At 36.6% G+C, this 22,133-nt stretch overlaps 1 protein-coding gene across 2 annotated transcripts in view; it reads right to left on the reverse strand.

Moving 5' to 3' along the window:
• Positions 1–22,133, reverse strand: part of CFAP299 (cilia and flagella associated protein 299) — a 608,695-nt gene that overhangs the window by 16,731 nt on the left and 569,831 nt on the right. For both annotated transcript variants that reach the window (XM_030313606.1, XM_030313605.1), the window contains exon 5: positions 1,957–2,086. In XM_030313606.1, coding sequence (XP_030169466.1) covers positions 1,957–2,086 — 130 coding nt within the window. The remainder of the gene's footprint in view (positions 1–1,956; positions 2,087–22,133) is intronic.

Consider the following 22,133-nt stretch of genomic DNA (forward strand, 5'->3'; position numbering starts at 1 on the left):
AGTATATATATGCTGTTAGTTAAAACAGAGCCTTAAAGCTTAAAGTAGTTTAAGTGTGATATCATTCAAAACTGATTCAAAAATTTACTTCACACATCTTAATGAAGCTGTTAATAATTTTATATCTTTAGCCCTCTCAAAGTCTCTGCAGATGTAATTTATTAACTTTCCTGTACTTTGCCTCAATTTTGACACTCATTTGTGATAAGGAAAGGGGCACCACTAGAGAGAAGATGTGTTGGTATTCATAAATTCATACTAAATATGGCCCCAATGATTTTCAAGTTCAGTTCTTCATTTTACTAATGAGAAACCTGAGACCAAAGGGGAAAAGAAAAAAAGGAGTAGTGTTCTTTTTTTTTTTTTTTTTTTTACTTTTATTTATTTAAGTAATCCCTACATCCCATGTGGGGTCTGAACTCACAACCCGAAGATCAAATGTTTTATGCTCCTCCTATTGAGACAGCCAGGCACCACAAGAGAAGTGTTCTCTTGAAGGAGATAGTGTTGTGTCAGAAATGCTAGCTGTCTACCCAAACCTCTTTTCTCCCTTTTCCAGAACTTCTGATTTCAGCTAAGTGTTTGACCACCCAAATAAAGATTCCATTTCCCAGCTTTCCATGCAGATAGATATGGCCATGTGACTAAGCTCTTGCCATGGAACATAAGTGACCCTTTGTGAAGTAGCTTTTGGAAAACTTCCTTAAAAGGTACTGCGGGGGTGGGGGGAAAGGGGGGATGTCCTTCGTACCTTTAAACTCCTTCCATGAATTCTGTCTGGGATGTGGTTGTTTTGGCTGGATTTCTGTTTTGGCCCATGAGGATGAGGTCCACCTTTGCCTATAGACTGTGGAGCTGCCATTTTAGATTTGGAGTCACACTATCTAGACTCACACTTAAGAGAGAAAGAAGCTTCTATTCTGTTTAAGTCACTGTGTTGGGGTTTCTGTTATTTGGAGCTATATCTGATTGCAGACAACAATCCATTTCTTACTACAAAATTTCATTTATTCATTTTTTGAGCAATTTTTTTAACATTCTTTGAGTTATTGGGCAATATTTATGAGCAAGAAATTACACTAAGTAGATATGAAACAAAAATCATTTTGTTTTTTCAATTTTAAATTTCTAAGAAGTCTTGGAAAAGTTTTTAGAACCAGACTCCCACTTTCCTTTGGTCCATCCTTGCCCTTATCCTAGGCATATCATACAATTCCTATTTCTTTCACTATGAAGGATTATTTTTCTTGACTTGGATTTTAGACTGATGCTGTCATGTGAATAACATGTTTTTCAGAAGTTACAAACAAGATGCCTAAGCAACTCAAGCACAAATGACTTTAAGTTTTAACCTTCACCTCCAAACATATGACAAGCCATGATTAAAAGTCATGATGCAAACAGTCTTTGAAAATATATAAATATTTGTCCTTGAACAAATTCAAAATACCATGGGACATGTCTTTAAAATATTCAAATAAAATATATTTTCTAAGTTACCACTTAGAAATACACTAAGGGCAATACTGTTTTCAGTGTTAGTCACATACAAAAAGGGACGTTAAAATTCTGGGAACATTTGTGAGGTGAGAGTCTCCCTTCTGTAAATGATTCATCTATCCACTTAGAGCAAAAAGTACTAGACATCCCCAGGATCAGAGCACACAAATGCATTGCTCACTGGCTCCCTGATCTAATTTTGCTGGTAGGCACAAAGAAGCATTCTCACTTGTGAGTTCTATTTAAATTCTCTCAAACTCTTCCTTATTGATTTTCAAAAATTTGTTAAATTTGAAGGTTTTTTTTCTTTAAGAATAATGCATGCTCTACATTTCAACATAGTCTTTTATTTCTAGATTCAAATACTGAAGAATGTCAAATATTTAATAGATTTTTTAATAATGGAAGAAATGCAACAAAATTTGGAGAGATATATAAATGTAAAAGCAGTCTTACCTTTGGATCCACATTGAGAATTTTTCTGTCTCTTTTGTATTTGAAAAGTAAGCCTTCTAGATTATCAGCAATCACTTGATAATTGGGAGTTGAATTCCAAACAGCAATATGACTGTCCCAGTTGTAAAAGCTAGAAAAATAAATATCTATTAGAAATGTATATGTATGATATAATAAATTGACAAATATATTTGAGAAAATATTTGAGGCAATTCAGTTTCAAGATAAATGAACTGCATCATAGTTTGTAAAGCCATGGAAGACACATGTGTCATTAAAATTCTTGCAGAAGAGGGGGGCCTGGTAGCTCAGTTGGTTAAGCATCTGACTCTTGATCTTGGCTCAGGCCATGTTCTCACAGTGTGTGGGATTGAGCCCCACATCGGGCTCTGCACTGACAGTGTGGAGCCTGCCTAGGATTCTCTCTTCCTCTCCCTCTGCCCCTCCCCTGCTTACACTCTCTGTCTCAAAAATAAATAAATTTAAAAGATAAAATTCTTGCAGAAAAGATTAGGCTGGGCTATTCTCAAATTCTTTGAATACATATTTATGACTATTTTGTATAATATCCTCATTTGGACACTCTAGGCATTAGGTTCCTATTCCAGTATTCTATTCCCTAGGAAGTCGTGGAGAAAATTGACGCATTCTGAATCTACTTCTTCCAGCTCAGATTCTTCAGGGTCTTAAGAGTATTCAGGGTATTAAGAGACTCTTTACTGGAAAGAAAGGCAGGCTAAGTCACCTCTTTTCATTCAAAACAAATTAATTCATTTCTTTCAGGCTTTATTTTTTAATAATATGTTTCCCAGGGAGCGAGGAAACTCTGCGAGTTTGAGAGGTTACCATAGGCCAGACATGACGTGATGTATTCTATCATAACACCCATATGAAGCTGCTCTCATTTCACAGACAAGGCAAATAGACTAGGAGGTCAGCTGGCATGGCTGAAGCCCTGTAACGAATACATCATAGGACTAATATTTCAACCCAGATCTGTGTTTCAAAGCACATGTGTGTTCTTTCTACTGCTCAACATTGCATACATTTTATCCTATTCCTATTTTTTGTGCTTGATCTATGGAAACCTCCCACTTTTTTTTTTATGTCTTGCTTTATACCTATTTGTCAAAAATTAATATGTTACTTAAGATGAGTTGTAAGAATTCTCAATATATTAATTTCACAGATCTTATTCCTATTAACACAATTCTAACAGTATGTTAGTATGTTCAAATGTTAACATGTTTCTCATATGTCTAATATTATCCTGTATCTGTGTTGTTTTGCCCTTTATTATTCCCTTTACTCATTGATTAAATGCACTCTGAATGAGTGTTTTCTGAGGCATTAATTTTTGTGCTATCACCTGAAAACGTAATGTTTACCCTCAAAGTTTTCACTACTTAGAAGGATTCACTACATCGATCATATATTTATATGATTGAGTGCATATTAATTAGAACCATTTTCTCTCTCCCCCTACTACTTTTTCTATGGTCAAGACACAGGAATACCTGCCCCTTCTGAAGCACAGAGTTAGGAAAAGTGGTTTTCTAACTATCTTTGTGTGCTCAGTCTGTCCTCCCCAAGAGAGCAAGAATGACTATTTGATTGGTAAATAGAGGAAAGATGCTGAGTACCCATGACTTTCTACATCCTTACTTTACCTACCCTTCAAAAGTGAAGTTTATCATGGCAGGCTCAGCCCTCAATAGGTTGATATTAAGGTAGCAGCCTACAGCACTGGTGATAAATTCAATACAGTGGTGAAGGTATTAGGAGCCAATCTGACTATGCACCCAGGCTATATTCTCAAATTCTGTTTAATCCATAATTAAGATAATTTGACCTCCACCTAACTGGCTATTCAGTTAAAAGATTGCTAAATTAGAATAGGGGACATGGGTGTGATTCAAAATCTCATATATGTCTCTCTAAATAATTATTTATGAGACATATAGATAGGGATAATCCCAGTAAAATGCTTGAGTCATAGCTGTGTTTAGAGTGGCATGATTCATATCACACATTCCTGTCTTCTTGCTCTGATCTCAAATTAAAAATCTTATTAAAGTCCAGGCAGATTTTATATATATATATATATATATATATATATATATATATAAAATATATATTTATATTTTATATATATTACATATATATGTACATGCATATGTATGTATATGTATATAATACATATATATGTATGTGTAATATATATATATGTGTGTGTGTGTGTATATATATATATATATATATATATATATATGTTCTTTATACAAAAACTTAATTTGGGGGTTGCTTAGTTAGTTAAGCCTCCAACTCTTACTTTCAGCTGAGGTCATGATCTCCCGGTTATCACATATTGAAAAGAATTTCCTTCTTGTTTTAAGGCTGAATAAATATTCCATTGTATGTATAGACCACATTTTCTTTAAAAAAATTTTTTTTTAATGCTTTATTTATTTTTGAGACAGAGAGAGACAGAGTGTGAGCAGGGGAGGGGCAGAGAGAGAGCAAGACACAGAATCCGAAGCAGGCTCCAGGCTCTGAGCTGTCAGCACAGAGCCCGACGCAGGGCTCGAACTCACAAACCGGAGATCATGACCTGAGCTGAAGTCGGACGCTTAACCGACTGAGCCACCCAGGTGCACTTACATTTTCTTTATACATTGATCTGTGCATATACATTTAGGAAGTTGCCACATCTTTGAATAGTTTCTTCTGGACTGCGTATAGTTGAGTTTTTGTTTGTTTGTTTGTTTGTTTTTGTTTTTAGATGCATTCAGCCACTCTGTGTCTTTTTACTGACATTTTAATCCATTTACACTTAAATTATCAATGGGAAAAAATTACTTGTGTCATTTTATTAATTGTTTTCTGATGGTCTTAGAGTCTTTTGCCTGTCTTCTCTCTTGCTGTCTTCCTTTGTGTTTTGTTGATTTTTTTTATTGATGCGGTTTGAATACCTTTTTTTTCCCTTTTGTGTATCTTCTATAAGTATTATTTTGTAGTTACCTTGGGGTTCACATAATATCTTATAGTTGTAATAGTCAATTTTAAACTGATAATAACTTAAGTTCAATCACATACATAAAATCTACATTTTAACCTCTCCCCTTCATGAACTTTGTATTATTGTTGTCATGGTTTACATCTATTCATAATGTGTTATCTTTTAATGTTATTTTTAGTTCTATTTTAACTTTTAACTTTTATAGTAGAATTAGGAGTGATTTGCCCACCACCATGACAGTATGTATTACATAAAATAGTTTCCTACTAAACAAAATGCTTTTGTATTTTGTTTAGCATCCTTTCATTTCAACCCGAAGGACTCCCTTTAGCATTTCTTGTAAGCAGAGTGATGAACTCTCTCAGCTTTTCTCTGTCTGGATAAATCTTTGTCTCCCTTCATTTTGAATGACAGATTTTCTGAGTATGCTTTACTAGGTAGCTTTTTTATTTTCTTTCAGCACTGTGAATATATCTTCCCACTCCCTTCTGGCCTACGGGGGCTGCTGCTGAAAATGTGCTGATTGTTTATGGGAAAGGGGGTTTCTTGGAGGTGACAAGTCATGTTTCTCTTGCTTCTTTTGAAACTTTCTTTGACTTTTGACGATCTGATTATAATGTGTCTTGATATGGATTTATTTGGATTTCTCTAATTGGCATTCTTTCAGCTTTTTGGATCTGGATGTCCATTTCCTTCCCCAGATTTAGAAAGTTTTCAGCCATTATTTCTTGAATAAATTTTCAGATCTTTTATCTCTCTCTTCTTCTGGGAATCCAAAAATTTATATATTGGTCCCTTGATGGTATCCACAAACACCCTAAAGCTTTCTTCATTCTTTTATATTCTGTTTTCTTTTTAATCCTCTGACTTAATTATTTCCAATGATCTGTCTTTGAGTTCACAGATCCTTTCTTCTCTTTGATCTAATGTAATGTTGGGCAAGCAGACACAACCCACAGCTGCCTACTTCTTTCTGGGAAAGGAAATGTTGGAAGAGGACTTGTAGAAGTCAAATGGCCTTTTTTTTCTTTTTCTTTTTGGTACAATTAATATGTTCTTTACCTCCATGGTTTCTGTATCGTACATTTTAATATTTTCTATCTCTTTGTTGAATCTCTCACTTTGTTCATGCATTGTTCTCTTGACCCTAGTGATCATCTTTATGACAATTATTTTGAATTTTCTTTCAGGCAAATCGTGTTACTCCATTTCTTTAGGGTCAGTTTCTGGAGATTTATTTTCCTTTTTATTTTTATTTTTTGGAACATCTTTGCTTGACTCTTGATTTTCTTTGACTCTCTCCATTGATGCCTATATGTTAAACAAAGCAGGCACCTCTCCAAATCTTCATGGACTGGCCTCATACAGGAGAAAACTGTTACCAAGAAGCCAGGCTACAACTTCTAGAGTCCTCTTCCAACATTTCTTTCCCCAGAGAGAAGCAGGCAGCTATGGGTTTTGTCTGCTTGCCCTGTAATGAGCAGGGGGGCATTATTCTATGGTGCTTACTAGCCCAAGTCACTGCCTCCCTTCTTCCCTAGGTAGATAGGCTGTGCTGGTCTTGAGCTCAAAGACTGGCAAGATAGAAGTCAGTCCTCTGGAGAGCCCTCTCAGAAAAGTTGGGGGTTTGGATATACAAACCGACTCCTTCCTCCCTTGGGAGAAACTGAGAATTAGGAGTTTCTTTTTGATCATAAGGTGCTGTGTCAACAGTAAGAATTCTGGTAGAGGGTATCCCAAACCTCTCTACTGGGTTTGGTCAGTCTGGTTTTGCATTTTTCTGGGGTGCAGGGCATTTTATTAGTTCCTGGATTTTTCACAAATTGTTGCTGAATCTGTATTTGCAAGGGGAGAGAGGGTTCAGAGTTTCTTACTCTGCTATCTTGCTGATGTCACTAATCCAATTATGTATTATTCCTGAATTATTTTTAAGTGGCAAAGTACTTGTCAATGAAGAATGGGTTAATGCATATCTCAAACTTAATTCCACTCCCTTTAAGACACCTATATCCAGATCCACACTCTAAATGTTGTCATAACTCCTAACTCTTATTGAATTTTTATTGTCTGTTATTATTCTTTGTTAGTTAATCTACAATGCTATTTTTACCTCATTGAAGCCTTGAGTTCCTTGGCTCACTCTTTTTATCCTAATTTACAACAACTAATTTCTTTACTTATTCATGATTCACTTGCCAATAATCACAACTTTATTGCTCAATTGACCCTATTTATATTGAAAAATACCAGCTCAAAATTGATTCAAATGTTTGTCTTCTCTGTTTCTCCATATGGTCTTCTAACAACTCTTGCTGAAACAACTCTATCACTGATGTAATTCTAAATTCCAAATTTCTAACCCCAGTTGGATTTCAGGTGCTGCAGAGCAATTTTTTTACATGTCTCTAGTTATCTTTCTCTATCATTCATTATATTGTTCCTGTCTCCTATTCCTCCACTTTCCTCCTTAGTCTCAGAAGATGAGTTATCTCTTACTTCACTAGAAAAATAAAGAACATCAATGGAAACATGATCAATATCCTGTTCCATCAGTAGCAAATTTGTTTATATTGACAATGTCCCCTACCTCCTTCCATTCAACTCAGAGGAATAGGTGCACCTCTTCCTTTCCAAAGAAAAAATCATATCCATCTATATTCTAAATTCCATCCCTTAATCCCTCTTTAGTTACTTCAAATAATTATCTAAAATTTTTCTGATATAATCAAATTCAGTTCATCATAAATTTTTCCCCAGAACCAACAAACACACGCCAATGATCCCAAGTAAACAAGAAAAGAAAGAAGGAAGGAAAGAAAGGAAGAAAAAAAAGAAAAGAATGGAAAAGAGAAGAAAAGAAAAGAAGTAGAAAGAAGAGGAATAAGAGAAAGGGAAGAAGAGAAAAGAGATTTAAAAATTTCTCCAAACTCAGATTTTCTCCAGGCTGTCACATTTTTCTCCTAATACTTATAATTAAACCCACCTCCCTTATGCCAATTTACCCCACCCTCTGCTCCATCTCAGTTTTCCCATCTGAGTTGCTAATCCACATCACCTGCTTAATTGTATTTACTGGGATAAACCACAGACTTCTCAATCTCAACATATCAAAAACTGAATTTTACTCTCTCACCTTCCAAACTTATTTATCCTTGCTGTACTCTTTCTATTTTTTTAAAGATTTTCTTAATGTTTATTTATTTTTGAGAGAGAGAGAGAGACAGACAGAGACAGGGTGCGAGTGGAGGAGGGGCAGAGAGAGAGGGAGACCCAGAATACGAAGCAGGTTCCAGGCTCTGAGCTGTCAGCACAGAGCCTGACATGAGTTCAAACTCAAGAACTGCAAAATCATGACCTGAGCCGAAGTCAGACACTTAACCTACTGAGCCACCCAAATGTACTTTCTATATTATTAAGTGGCACTCAATAAATGTTTATGGATTAAATAAATCATATATACCCATCTCTACTATTATTATTTATGACCCAATTAATAATATTAATTTCAGTTATTACAGAATTAAAACAAAGACGAAGCAAGAAAAAAATTATTTTAAAAGGAAATTAAGAGAATTGATCTAGAACACTGACCCAGTACTTAGGAAATCTGAAACCTGATGCAATGATTTCAATTTTCTCTCATCTGAAGTCAGAAGTTGAACTGCATATTTCAAAGACTCTTTACAATGTTATGATTATAAAAGCCTCTTTTGATTCAGTGAGTTCTTACACATTATTTTGATTTATGTCTCAGTCAGTGTTCACAACTTAAAAATACAGAACAAACATAGTATATCCATAATAGATAGAAGAAATTCTGAGGTAACGTATATAAAATTATTTAAGCTTTTGGAATAAAAGAACAATTTTCCATTTACTCCTTATGATAAATATATTGGAAATTGGGTATTCTAGTATACAGGTATGAGTGTACTTATACACAACTTATACAAGTAAACTGTGATAATAAAGTGATAAGGGGACCTCATGTATATTTTTTGAAACAATTACCTGTTTGTCATTTATTTTGCATGATACTTGTTGATACCAGAGAAAATATTCTAATGACATCACAGGGCAACAGGGCTTTGGACCACCAGGGGGAGTAAATTTCAAAGTCATTGTCCAGAATACCTTTTTTGGCCTAGTTTTGTTCACTACCTTCCTTTGAATGAATGGAAGGGACATAGTTATAGAAATTATGAAAACACAAAATGCACAATGTTATTAAAGATTTTAAAAATTGCATTAGAATATATTTAGAGGCAAGCTAAGGTCTTCGGGGTGAATACAGAATAAACATAATGATTGTGACAATTCCAGTCACCAGTATGTAAAGCACAGAGAAAAAATGAAATCACTACCATGTAAACATGAGATTTGACATCACAGAGAACATATCACTGGAATCGAAGCTATTCTTGTCTAAGAGATTTTTCCTATGAATACAATCAACAGTTTATAAAAATTAGAAAGGAGTTTTGTTTCAATCTCTATTAATAATGGACTCTTTCTGGATTTTATATAGTTGGACCAATAGAGTTTTACAGTGCCTAAGACTTGCATATGGTTATAAAATTAAAACACATTCCATTTGAGATAAAAGGAAAGAAGGTATATTGATAAAATATAATTTGTAGGACAGAGAAATACTCCTATTTAAAGGAAATTTGTAAAAACAGAAAGTTAAAATCCTACCAAACTAGTTTTTGTTAAATCAAAAGATTTTATCAAAACCTAAAAAAATCAGGAGATTTCATATCAACCATGGGGACACTTAAGGGTTAAACACTATTGTTTCCTTTTTTTTAAATCTCTGTATAGACAGCCTATATGTAAGATTGCCTGATAATTTTACTGTCCAAACTAAGATCCTCTTGGAGAAGGTAGGGGTTGCTACTAATAATTGTGCCAAGACAATAAGAATAAGCTCAGATGATGCTGGACAAGCCAAGATGTATGGTCTCCACACCTACAAATCTAAAAATTTAAATGTTGCTGTTTTAGGGGCGCCTGGGTGACTCAGTCGGTTGAGCGACCAATGTCGGCTCAGGTCATGATCTCATGGTTTGTGAGTTTGAGCCCGTCGTTGGGCTCTGTGCTGACAGCTCAGAGCCTGGAGCCTGCTTCTGATTCTGTGTCTCCCTCTCTCTCTGCCCCTCCTCCACTCATGCTCTGTCTCTCTCGGTCTCAGAAATAAATAAGCATTAAAAAAATTTAATAAATATTGCTGTTTTAGAGTTGATCCACCCAATGTTCATGTAAAATGTTTCCAAAGTTCTGCCACAGATTTGCCAAAAATATGATAAAGATATTTAAACAATGCTAAAACATGTTTTCTTATGGTTGATTTTTAAAAAAATTTATTGCTGTGGAAAAATTACATTACATGGAATCGCAATTGTGGCATAGAGACATGAATTTTAATCTAGAATAATAAATATTCTTGTTATTTTTTAATTTTCCATATAAAGCAAAGTAGTAAAACATTCTATAATACCTAATTTCTGAAATATCATGTTCCATGTAAAAATATATGTTTGATCAATTATTTTGGTTGGTGAGAATATGAAATCTAAAGTTTAGTTTTTCCATAAGTTAGTTTACTTGGTTAATGTTCATGGCTATACATTGCATCTCTAAATTCAACAAGCTATGTAATAAATGCTCATGCCAGTTGGGAAAATATAGATAATTGTTGAACAACACACTGTAACTATTAAGATAATTGGGAACATTAAAAGCCCCAGTGATAGATAGTCAGAAGGGTCATTCAATTCCATTCAACACAATTTCAAGCATCTATTTTGTGCCAGGAATGGTCCTCAGTATTTAACAATAAGAAACAAAAAAATAAAAAACAAAAGAACAGTTCTTACTTTCAAGGAACTCATAGTCTATGGGACATCAAAAAGGTAAACAAAAGATTATGAGAGTATGAAAAATCATACAGTAGAAATTTATGTAAGGCACTTTTGGACTGTAAGGGTCAGAAAAGAATATATGTATTGGTCAAATGTATTTCTAGTGAGCGTTTCCTGACAGAAGGCAGTAGAGCCAAGCATTCTAGGTAGAAAGGATAGTAAAAGGTAGATTTTATAAGAAATGAAAAATGTGCATACCTCAGTATTCACCATTATGAGAAATTTTTAGTCGTACACTGGAAGGTAAGGCAGAAGGTAAATTGCTGTGGGTTTAAAATTAAATATGAAATATGATTCTTAACTGTCTCCTACTAAAAGGCAGAAACTGTGTGTGCCTTCCCTTTGGGGACACAGTGTGCTCAGTGAAGCATGGAGAGCTAGTGAGGTTGGCTCTCCTATCATCTTAAGGCACAGGGGTACAAGGGGGAGCTCACTGCCGGTAGGCCACCATTTTTAATTTTCACTTGTGCAAGAAGACAGATTAGCACCTGTCTGGCATGCTCACCATAGCGCTTTGAACCAAAAGTATTGTGTCAAGTGGATGGACTGGTGGTAGAAAGCACCGAGGGAGAGGTGAATGGAATATAATACCTGATACCTGACTAATTGTAATAGATTCCCTAGGGTAGAGAATAATGTAGCCAATATATTTCTTAGGTCACCACCAGGGAGCAGCTTGTTCTGAGGGACCCTTCTTACAGGCAAAGGTTCTGAGGAAGGATTTCATACCTCTTTCCATAATCCTAAACTGTAAGCTGGCCTCCTCACTGGGGACCCCAGCCCTCTGGCGGGGCATCTCGAATGCTTTATTGCCAGCCCCACGCAGTGGAAACACAGTGGGTAATAGTAACAGATGAACACATCATCAGATTTCCCCCATAATAGGACTGTGGAAATAGATTTACAAGTTATACAAACTCTTTCTGATTTGTCAATCAGAGCAAGTATAAAAACATTCTGGAGCGCCTCTCAGTTACAAAACCTAGAGCGAGAACCTCAAGCTCAAGCAAGAATGCCAGCAGGTAGTCCCATAGCAATTGGCCTATATGGCCATTTGTGGTAAAGAGACTGAAGAGGAAACACTTTTCCAAAGCAGAAACTTGAAGGGATGGTGCAGGGATGGAGTGAGGTTCATAGTGAGCCCTCCCTTAATCTCATTCTCTTTCTGATATTATTGAAACAATAGCTGCTAATTTTGCATTGATGTAGTGCTTTATCACTTACAAAGAGCTTTCACTTTATACTCTTGTTTAACGTCCAAAACAATCACGTGAAATAGGGTATATATGTATGTACATATTATAATAATAATAATTATTATTAAATTATTACTTTATAGAAAATAAAATTAGAGCTACAGAATGTTCTAGATATTATGTAGCAAAATCAGCATTCAGCCAGTGATTTTAAGATGATTATTTCATTGTTTGTCTTTACTAACTATTACTCTATGTCAGGTTTATCAGGCTAGGCAACATGCTTATATCCCATGCAAGCAGTACAGATTCTCCCCTGGGAGCAAACCATGAGGAGGAAGGCAAGGAATAAACTCCAAATAGGGAGCTTTTTGAGCCAAATTGTCCCTTTAGGGTAAAAAAGCAGCTAAAAAGGAGTTATTTCATCTCATGGGGTGTGAAGAGGCACTCTTCTCAAAAAATTGGGCCTAATTCACCATGCGCATTAGAGTAGGATTAGAAACCTCCGAGCTTTGCTTGAGTTCACCAGGCTGGGTGTATGTAGGGTGTGTTTATTAAAATGCAGCATAGGTTTTCTGACCAAGCCATGGTGATAACTGAAATAAAGCCTTTCTGTGCAGTCTATTTATGTTTGAGAGTCCCCTCTTGGCACACTATAGATATTGTAATGGGTGGATCTTGTAGGAACAATTGCTTATATCACGGTTATCACCTGAGTGAGACAAAGTGTTCTCTGAAATGAACAGAATCAGAGATCTGGTCTAGGACATCTCTAAATATGTGGCATCATTCATGGAAATTTTGCCATCTGGATTAAAAAGGTGCTCCCCATGTTAGGTACCATCTGCTGTCTTCCTCCCACCCAATTAGGCCATCTAAGGGGTTCTACTAGGTAAATATTTAAGAAAATAAGGCTTTTGGAGGGTTTCTCACTTCAAAGTCCTTTGTCCAATTTTTCCTGCAGGTTAAGAGAGAAATATTGTCTAGATGCCACATGCTCTAGCAAGGCAAGGAGGTGAGAGAAGTATCTGTGAAGTCACGTTAATTAATTCACTAATTCATTCATTCATTTTTTAAGAGAATAATAATGGAGAAGATATACTATATATATGTATATGTAGCAAAATCAGCATTAATCCAATAAAATCAGATATACTATATATCTATATATACAAGATATGCTATATATATATATATATATATACTATCTACATATATGTACATATATATATTTCAAGCATATGTATATATATATATATATTTTTTTTTTTTACACGGTTTTACATGTTTGGGATAGAATGAGGAATAACATACAGTTCCTGCCTTATAAGTTCACTAACAGGAGAAAGCAGATAATTCAAGCAATACAAATATGCCTGAAATTTGATGGGAAGACAGAGGAGAGAAACCTTACTCTGACTGAGAGAAGTTCAAAATAGCTCCCTAGATGAAGTGACACGAGGCCTGAATCTTAAATAAGTGATAGGAATTAGCCAGGCAGAGGGATGGCATCAGGGATGGAAAAATGGCCCTCCAACTAGATAAGACATCATGAGGAATCACGCTGTGAGAAGTGTAATGGAGAATGCTGGGGGTAGGGTGGCCAACAATTCAATATCAATTGAACAGAAAGTTCAAGTAGGTGGGTGAAAAACGAGACTGAAGACATACCCAGGAAACAGGTCACCGAAGGCCTTATTTATCACACCAAACAATACTATCTTCATCCTGTAAGCAATGGGAATATCTGAGGATTATAAATAAGAAAGTGGCAGGGAAAGATATGCAGTTTAGATAGACTATCCTGGCAGTGAATGAAGAATGGATTTAAGGAGATGGCAGTAAAGAATGCTAGAATCCAGGTGACCAGTTTAAAGTATGTTTCATTAATCCAGGCTAGAACTGAAAAGTATTATAGGTTATGGGGTTGCAGAAACATAGACACAATTAGGGTATATATAGCAGACAGCAATTCTAGAAGTCATTACTAAGAAGCATTACAGATGACTCTTAGGTTCCCAGCTTGAGGAATCGGATGGGTAGTGATACTAGAACTTAGGAATGTTAGAAAAAATGCTTTTTCTGCAAGCCTCCATGACGAAAAAGAATTTACTTAAATACACCTAGCTTTTTGCTCTACTGATTCGGTGAGAACAAGAATAGTGGACTGTGAATAGTCCTTATGAACTTACACATATCCTAATTGTTTACAAATGCTATATTTTCTTTCTGTATTGGCCCTTATATCATTATATAATGATCTCTTTTTGCATCTTATTATAATCTATATTTTAAACCCCATTTTGTCTGATGTAAGTATAGCTGCCTCTGCTTTCTTTTAATTTCCATTTGCATGGAGTATCTTTTTCTATTCCTTCACTTTCAGTCTGTGTGTGTCCTCAAAGCTGAAGTGAATCATTTCTAGGAAACATATAGTTGGGTCTTGTTTTATTTATTTGTTTGTTTGTTTATTTATTTATTTATTTATTATCTTGTATTCATTCAGACACTCTAAGTCTTTTATTGGAGAATTTAGTCCATTTACACTTAATTATTGATAGGTCTGGACTTACTAGTGCCATTTTGTTTTCTGGCTGTTTGCAATTCCCCTGTTCTTTTATTGTTTTCTTACTCTCTTCCTTTGTCATTTGAAGATTTTCTGTAGTGGTATGTTTAAATTTCTTCCTCTTTATAATTTTTGTATTTGTTATAGGTTTTTGTTTTGTAGTTACCATGAGGCTTACATAAAACATCTTTTATTTATAGAGTTTATTTTAAGTTGATAAGAACTTAACTTTGAATGCATACAAAATGTTCACATTTACACACTCTCCCCTGTCTCATTTTATGTTTCTGATGTCACAATTTACATTGGATATACATAAGTGAAAATCCCAAGAAGGAGACAGAGAATTGCATACAGCTGTAGGAGGGGTTAGGATAGGACAGTACCATAAGGACAAAGGGAAATAGAAGGTGTGAAAAAACATAACAAGTAGATCCTTATTACCAAATGCAAGCAAGGAATAAGAAAATGAAGCCAAAACATGATGGTTATTATTGGTAACTTTCCTTAGGGGAAAGGGGGTAGCATGCATTCAAATTGTAAGATTAAAATTCTGTTCTTTAAAAATAACAAATGTTCTTTGATTTATCATATTCTCTCTATCCTAGAAGGTCTTGGAAACTCAAATTTTGTGAATATAAAATATATGGAGCTATTCCATCAGCAAACTCTTCATTCATTTTTACATTTTGAATATTAAGATGCTTTTTCAGCTTATTGGCCTTCCTATGAATAGTCACAAAGTCTACATTGTAATTACCATACTTTTCTTTCATATCTGTAGATAGGCTTTTGGAATTATAATTTTTTATTCATGTGATGGGTAAAGACTTTCATTAAAAGGCATGTTAGCATATTGGAAAAGGGAATCTTGGTTCCTAGAGATCAGGTAGAGAAGTTGGGAAGAATACACAGGGGGTAGGTATGTTGTGAGGAATACTGACCACTCCTTCAGGCTCAGGCTGTGTAATTGTGCTTTGAGGTGAAATGGCTCTGAATGTGTATAAGCCAAAAGAGATGTGCAATTAGAGAATCATATTATAATGAGTATTGTGAAACAAAGTTTAGCAATGTGGAGCTGTGACGGAGCAGCATGTCCCTGGAGGTGAGAATATGGAGATATATTAGCTCCAGGTCATTAAAATGCCTCTCTTAAGTGGACAGGAGTTTTACTAGGCAGATTCATTATCAAGTTTTGATGGTAGTGCTTATCTAGGAAACAGGATCATTTGGTAGATAAGGAAGATGATTTTGAGAAGGTTGAAGTTCGCTGGTAGGTGCCTGGGTTTCAACAGGGATAACTTGCTACGTCAGAAAGGGGATTTCTTGGTAATTGAAAATGGTTTTGTGAGTTTGTGTCCCTCAAAGGATAGTAACTAAGACTTATCTCTTGGTAACAGGTAGACGTGGTTGGCAGAATTAAATATATCTACTGTGATCTCTACCCTCTGCTGTTGTATCTGCAAATATGTTACATTCTGTGTTAAAAGGGACTTTGCAGATACAACCAAGTATATAAATTAAAATAGGAGAAAATCCTGGATTATCCAGGAGGGCACAATGTAATCACAAGAGCCCTTAAAAACAGAACAGGGAGGTAGAAGAAGTCAGGGTAATCCAAGGCATGTGAAAGATTTGATGCTCTGTCGCTGGCTGTAAGTTGAAGGCGCAATAGGGACTTCGGTTCTATCATTAGAAGGAACTGGATTCTGGCAACAATCAAAATGGGCTTGGGAGAGTCTTCTTCCCCAGAACATCCAGAAAGGAATCTAGTCTGCTGACAAATTGATCTCAGCCTTGTGAGACCCTGAACTGAGAATCCAGCCATACCATGCTAGACTTCTGACCTGCTAACTATGACATAATGAATGAGTGTTATTTTAAGCTGCTAAATTTGTGGTAATTTGTTACTCAGCAATAATAAGCGAATATATTAGACATCATGGAAGCTTTGGAGTTACCTTAAGGGAGCGAGCTGAAGAGGAAATAAACATTTATGACAGGATACTGGGATGGACCACAGGGTCAAAATTTATTTTGAATGTTAAAAGGAATGTGACCTCATTTTGTACTCAAGATTGGGGAAACAGGAATATAAGATATAATTAGAATGTGATCAAGGAGAAATAACAAAAATAACACTGAAACAACATAGACTAAAAGCATCGAGAGTCCACATAATAGAAAAACAACCTGAGGCAGAAAGAGAAGCTTAAATGATTCACAGCCTTCTCTGGAAATTTGGTATTTCTGTACATAATGTGGAAAACTATCTCTAAAAAATGTCTGTCTACTTCAACTGTACAGAGCTAAGCCAAGGAAAGAGGTGTTGTTTCTTCTGAGCCAGAACTAAATGGGGGCAGCTATCTGTTGGGGTCCGTCGTGGTGAGGGTGGGAAGAATCAAAGAGGGAAAACATTAAGGAGAAAGAATTAGAACCGCTCATCCAGCTATCCCTCTTTAGCTGACACGTCTCTGTCTGAAGGTCTTCTTCATTTAAATAGTAACTGAGATCATTAACTTATACTTGTTCCATAAATTGTTACACCAAAACCCTTTGCACTACACTACAATGCTATGCCATCTTTTCCTTTGCAACTGATTCTGCTTCCCCTTCCTTTGCCAGTTTTTAAGAGTGAAACAGTAGAAACAATGTCTTATCATGTTTATGAATCATGATTTGATGGGTATGAGTCATCAGCACGTGATACCACTATCCACCTAGTCACCTAAGCTGGGAATGTGGGTCATCTCAAGCTTTTCCCTCTCCCTCACCATGCATCCTGTCTTTCATCAAGTCTTAGAGATTCTACCTCCTAATCTCTCATGTTTATCTGCTTCCCTCCAAATGCTGCATCATACACCAATTCATACCTGAATTAATACAATAGCTTTGCAATCAGCTCCCCCTTTTGTCTTCATCCCCTCTCAGCCTTCATCCCCTTGCAATTACGATTATCTTTTAAAATATCAGATATTACATCCTTGTTTAAAATATTTCCCTAACACCAGTGGCTTTCTAAACACATTCTGTAGCTCAGCATACAAATTCTCCAAAACCTGGAAGCTGCCTCTCAGGCCACCCCGTGCATTCCCAACCCCAGATTTCTCTTGGGCTTTCCCCCGCTACGTGCTGGAGGCGAGGTGGATGGGGGGGATGGGTTAAATGGGTGATAGGCATTAAGGAGGGCACTTTTCGCGATGAGCATTGGGTGTCCCGTGTAAGAGATAAATCACTAGGTTCTACTCCTGAAGGCAAGACGACACTGTATGTTAACTAACTTGAATTTAAATAAAACAAAAACATAAACAAAAATAACACGTCATTTCAGGCCCTGCCAGGGTCTCCCTGTAAGACATCCTGTTTTCTTTGCCTAGATTGCCCTCTCCACATTTTTTTTTTCTATCTAGCCAAGTCCTACTCAGTCTTCAAATCTCATATCACACATTATCTCCCATGGGAACCTGTGACCCTCAGCTAGCCTAATTTACATTCCAGTGTCTGGGATGAATAGATATTCTACCATAGAAACTGAAGCTCTGTCCTGTAAGAATTGATGTACTATTCTGCTTCTCAGCTGAGTTAAGGGTAGAAACCAGGCCTTATCTGATTATTCCTAGAGCAGTACCTGGCACTTGTTTAGTTCTAACAAATGTTCAGATTATTCCTCTGCTATCCTGAGACTGCCATGAGGGGTGTGACTTGATATTCATCTTCAGAATCAGCTTCTCTCCTGCTCTTGTGTCTGCTTTCACCTTCTTTCTCCTCTAGTCTTCTGCCGTGCTAAAAGCTTGGGGTGAGGACACTTACATCAGTACAAAATAGTTTGTCTCTTCTTCCATTTGCCAACACCATGTATCTCTAATTGTGGGGTATCTGCTCTGTCACTATAAGAGGAGATATTTTTGAGTAGACAGTGAGACAGTTTCTTGAATCTCCTTCAACCATATCATATACTCAGCAACCTCTTGTTTGTACAAAGCATAACTCCCTTGACAGTATGATGGACAGATTAAACACACCACTGGAAGTGGAATAGCAGAGAACACACTGCACTTAAAAATCCATTGTTTCATCCTTAAGAACCTGGTAAGATATGCCAGCTTGATAATACATGATAACAAACATAAAAAGGTAAACCAGCAATATTTTGTTCGGGACTAACAGAGGAAGAAGTTTAAGAGAGAAAATGTGCCATAAAAAACCTCCAATTATAAAATTCTCTTATAAAGTAATTTAAAAAATTTCAATGGTCCTAATTAAATATGGGGAGAGGACAGAAATAGATAGACCACAGAAAATAAATAATAGCCAACAAATAATTGAAATGAGGATAAGCTTTGCTAATGGTAAAAGAAATTTGAGTAGGGGCACCTTGGTGGCTCATTTGGTTATGGGCCCCACTTCAGCTCAGGACATGATCTCACAGTTCGTGAGTTTGAGCCCCTCGTCGGGCTCTGTGCTGACAGCTCAGAGCCTGGAGCCTACTTTTGATTCTGTGTTTCCCTCTCTCTTTGCCCCTCCCCCACTCTGTTTCTTTGTCTCCCCAAAATAAATAAATAAACATTAAAAAAAAAGCAATCTGAGTAAAATGAAATGTTTTTGTCTTTCAAAGTGAGGAACAATTAAAAAGCCTACGGGCGCTTGGGTGGCTCAGTTGGTTAAGTGGCCCGCTTAGGCTCAGGTCATGATCTCATGGTCCATGAGTTTGAGTTCCAGCCCCGCGACAGGTTCTGTGCTGACAGCTCAGAGCCTGGAGCCTGCTTCTGACTCTGTGTCTCCCTCTCTCTTTGCCCCTTCCCCACTCACATTTTCTCTCTCTCTCTCTCTCTCAATAAATAAATAAACACAAATAAATAAACATTAAAAAATATATTTAAAAAAAAGCCTACCAGCTAGGGAACCATAAGATAAGCATTCTCATTGATAGCTCATGGGAGTGCAACTTACTCATTTTTGGAAAGCAATTTGACAACATGCATAACAAGCCTGATAACTATTCCTATTACTTGACCCTGCAATCCCACTTGCAAGAATTATAGACAGGGATATACACACATAAAGACTCTTCACAGGATCATTTATAATGGTGATGGTTTGAAATTCACCAAACTCCCATTCTAGGCAATCAGAAGTCAGGATTCTGATTTAAATTGGGTCTGTAACAAGCAGTAGCAACGAGTTAGTAGTGGGAAAAGGCTGACTGGGAGGTGGAACTTGGGGAGAATACTCATTTTTAAACAGAGGATGTTGTGTTCCTTTCTTGAATTGCAAAATCAAATTTGTGGGCCACAGCCAGAATGAAAGTATGGAATAGCATAGAATACAATGGAAAATATCAGAAGGCACTTCACCGGGAAGGTGAACAAAAGTTTCACAAAATACTTATTTAGTGTATTTATTTAGAGACTCAGTTCACCCCTTATTCCCCTTTTAAAAAATGTATTGTGGAATATTTCAAACATACCTAAAAGAAGAGAGACTAATGAATCCCCATGGGCCCATTTGCAGCTTCAACAATTCTTCACAAAGGGCCCATTGGAATCATCTCTTTCCTCCCACAAACTCACTCCCATCAACTAGATTATTTTATGTCAAGTCTCAGACATCATATCTTTTCATCCAAAAAAGAACTTCAGTGTGGATTGTGTGGTTTTGTGATATAATAAGAAATATATATCTGGTCTTCATCCTGTTCGAGGCACCGAGCTCCTAAAACCCTTGTAATTTCCTGAGTGACAGGCTGAGAGGAGCGTCTGTTCTTCACAATGAGCTCCTTCCAACCACGCCTGAGTTTATGCCAATGAGGCGACTCTTGGTGGGGCCTCAGATAGCTTCAGGATAGGAGCTGGTTGTCAGAGGAAACAACCATGTGATTAGCGAGTTAGAACCTTCAGCCTGACCCTCCCATCTCTGTAGAGGGGAGAGGGGCTAGAGGGCTAGAGATGGAGTTAATCGCCAATCTTTCATACGTATGTAACGAGACCTCTATAAAAACCTGAAACAATTGGGTTTGGAGAGATTCTGGGCCAGTGAACACATTTGCATTTCATGAAGATGGTGTACCCCAAATTCCATGGGAACAGAAGCTCCTGTGCTCACAGCCTCCCAGACATCACCCTATGAACCTCTTTCTTGGCTGTTAATCTGTATTTTTATAATATTTTTTTTTATAAAAGCCCTGTAAGCATAAGTAAATTTGTCCTTGAGTTTTGTGGGCTGTTCAAGCAAATCATCAAACCCGAGGGTGGTGGTGGTGTGGGAACTCTTGACTTTGTAGCCACTGGACAGAAGAGTGGGCATCCCTGAGATCCATTGCTTGCAATTAGCATCTGAAGTAAGGGCAGAGTTGTGGGACTGAGCCTTTCAGAAGTGTCGTGAGCAGGGTCAACAATCTTCCTTTAATCTTTCAAAGATCACTTTTAAAACTGTAACCACATTTTATTATCATGCCCTAAAATTATAATTCTGTAGTATCACCAAGTACCCAGTTGGTATTCAAAGTTCACCAACTATCCCATTTATTTCTTTTCAAGTGTGGTTTGCTCAACTCAGAATCTAAACAAGATCCATATTTTGTAGGAGTCCTGAGATGTCAATCAATGGAGGACAAAGAGCCCTCGCATGCTCTAAGATGATTTCGAACCAATGTGAGGTAAATGACCCAAGAACAGCATAAAAATAAGATACTGACAGCTCTTGTAATTGATGTTCATGTAGAATTTTCAGAGAGAAGATAAAGTGCTTAGACTGTAATAAGATTCAGAGTTGCATATATACAGTAAGAGAGCAAATGCATTCATGAACACACCTACATGTGCAGTTGATCACTTGCCAGTCCTTGTCACTTTTGAAGGAACTTCTCCCTTCTTATAATATCACAGAGAAAAGGGGCAAAGATGTTCCTGAATCTTGGTTTCCTGGCACTGAGAGCAGCATATATACACTATATGCTGTTTTCTGTATATCCTGAGAGCAAAAGTAAAGGGTGAAAAAAGACAGTGGTCAGTGTGGTGACAGGGTCACAGCTTGGGACTCAGTTGGATGCAACTCCAACTCCCCAAACTGGGGGGAAGCCTGAGAGTGTCGGTAAGCCCCCATTCCTACCTGGCTGGGGTCAAACTGTTCTTTAGCAAAAGTTCTTTGAAGGCAAAGCCCACAGCAACCATGAAGGAAACCCTCCTTGAGTTAGTGATTTGTTTTTTCCTTAGGAGAAGGTTTTTTTAAGGAAAATGTAAATGTTTTGCAGCTTTTGTCTTTGTTTAGAAAGTAGCAGGCAAGCAGCTGATTAGACAACCTACATCTGACCTACAGTCACTGACCTGGTGAGCACACAATTTTGCCCAATAGCCAATCTCCTATCTCTTTAATATATATTTGTGTGTATGTGTGTATGTTACATATATGTATATTATATATGCTATATTTATATACCTATGAAATTTATATTTATAATATTTAAAATATACTTA

This window comes from Lynx canadensis, chromosome B1 (genome assembly GCF_007474595.2).
Source record: "Lynx canadensis isolate LIC74 chromosome B1, mLynCan4.pri.v2, whole genome shotgun sequence".
In the NCBI taxonomy this organism is placed as follows: domain Eukaryota; kingdom Metazoa; phylum Chordata; class Mammalia; order Carnivora; family Felidae; genus Lynx; species Lynx canadensis.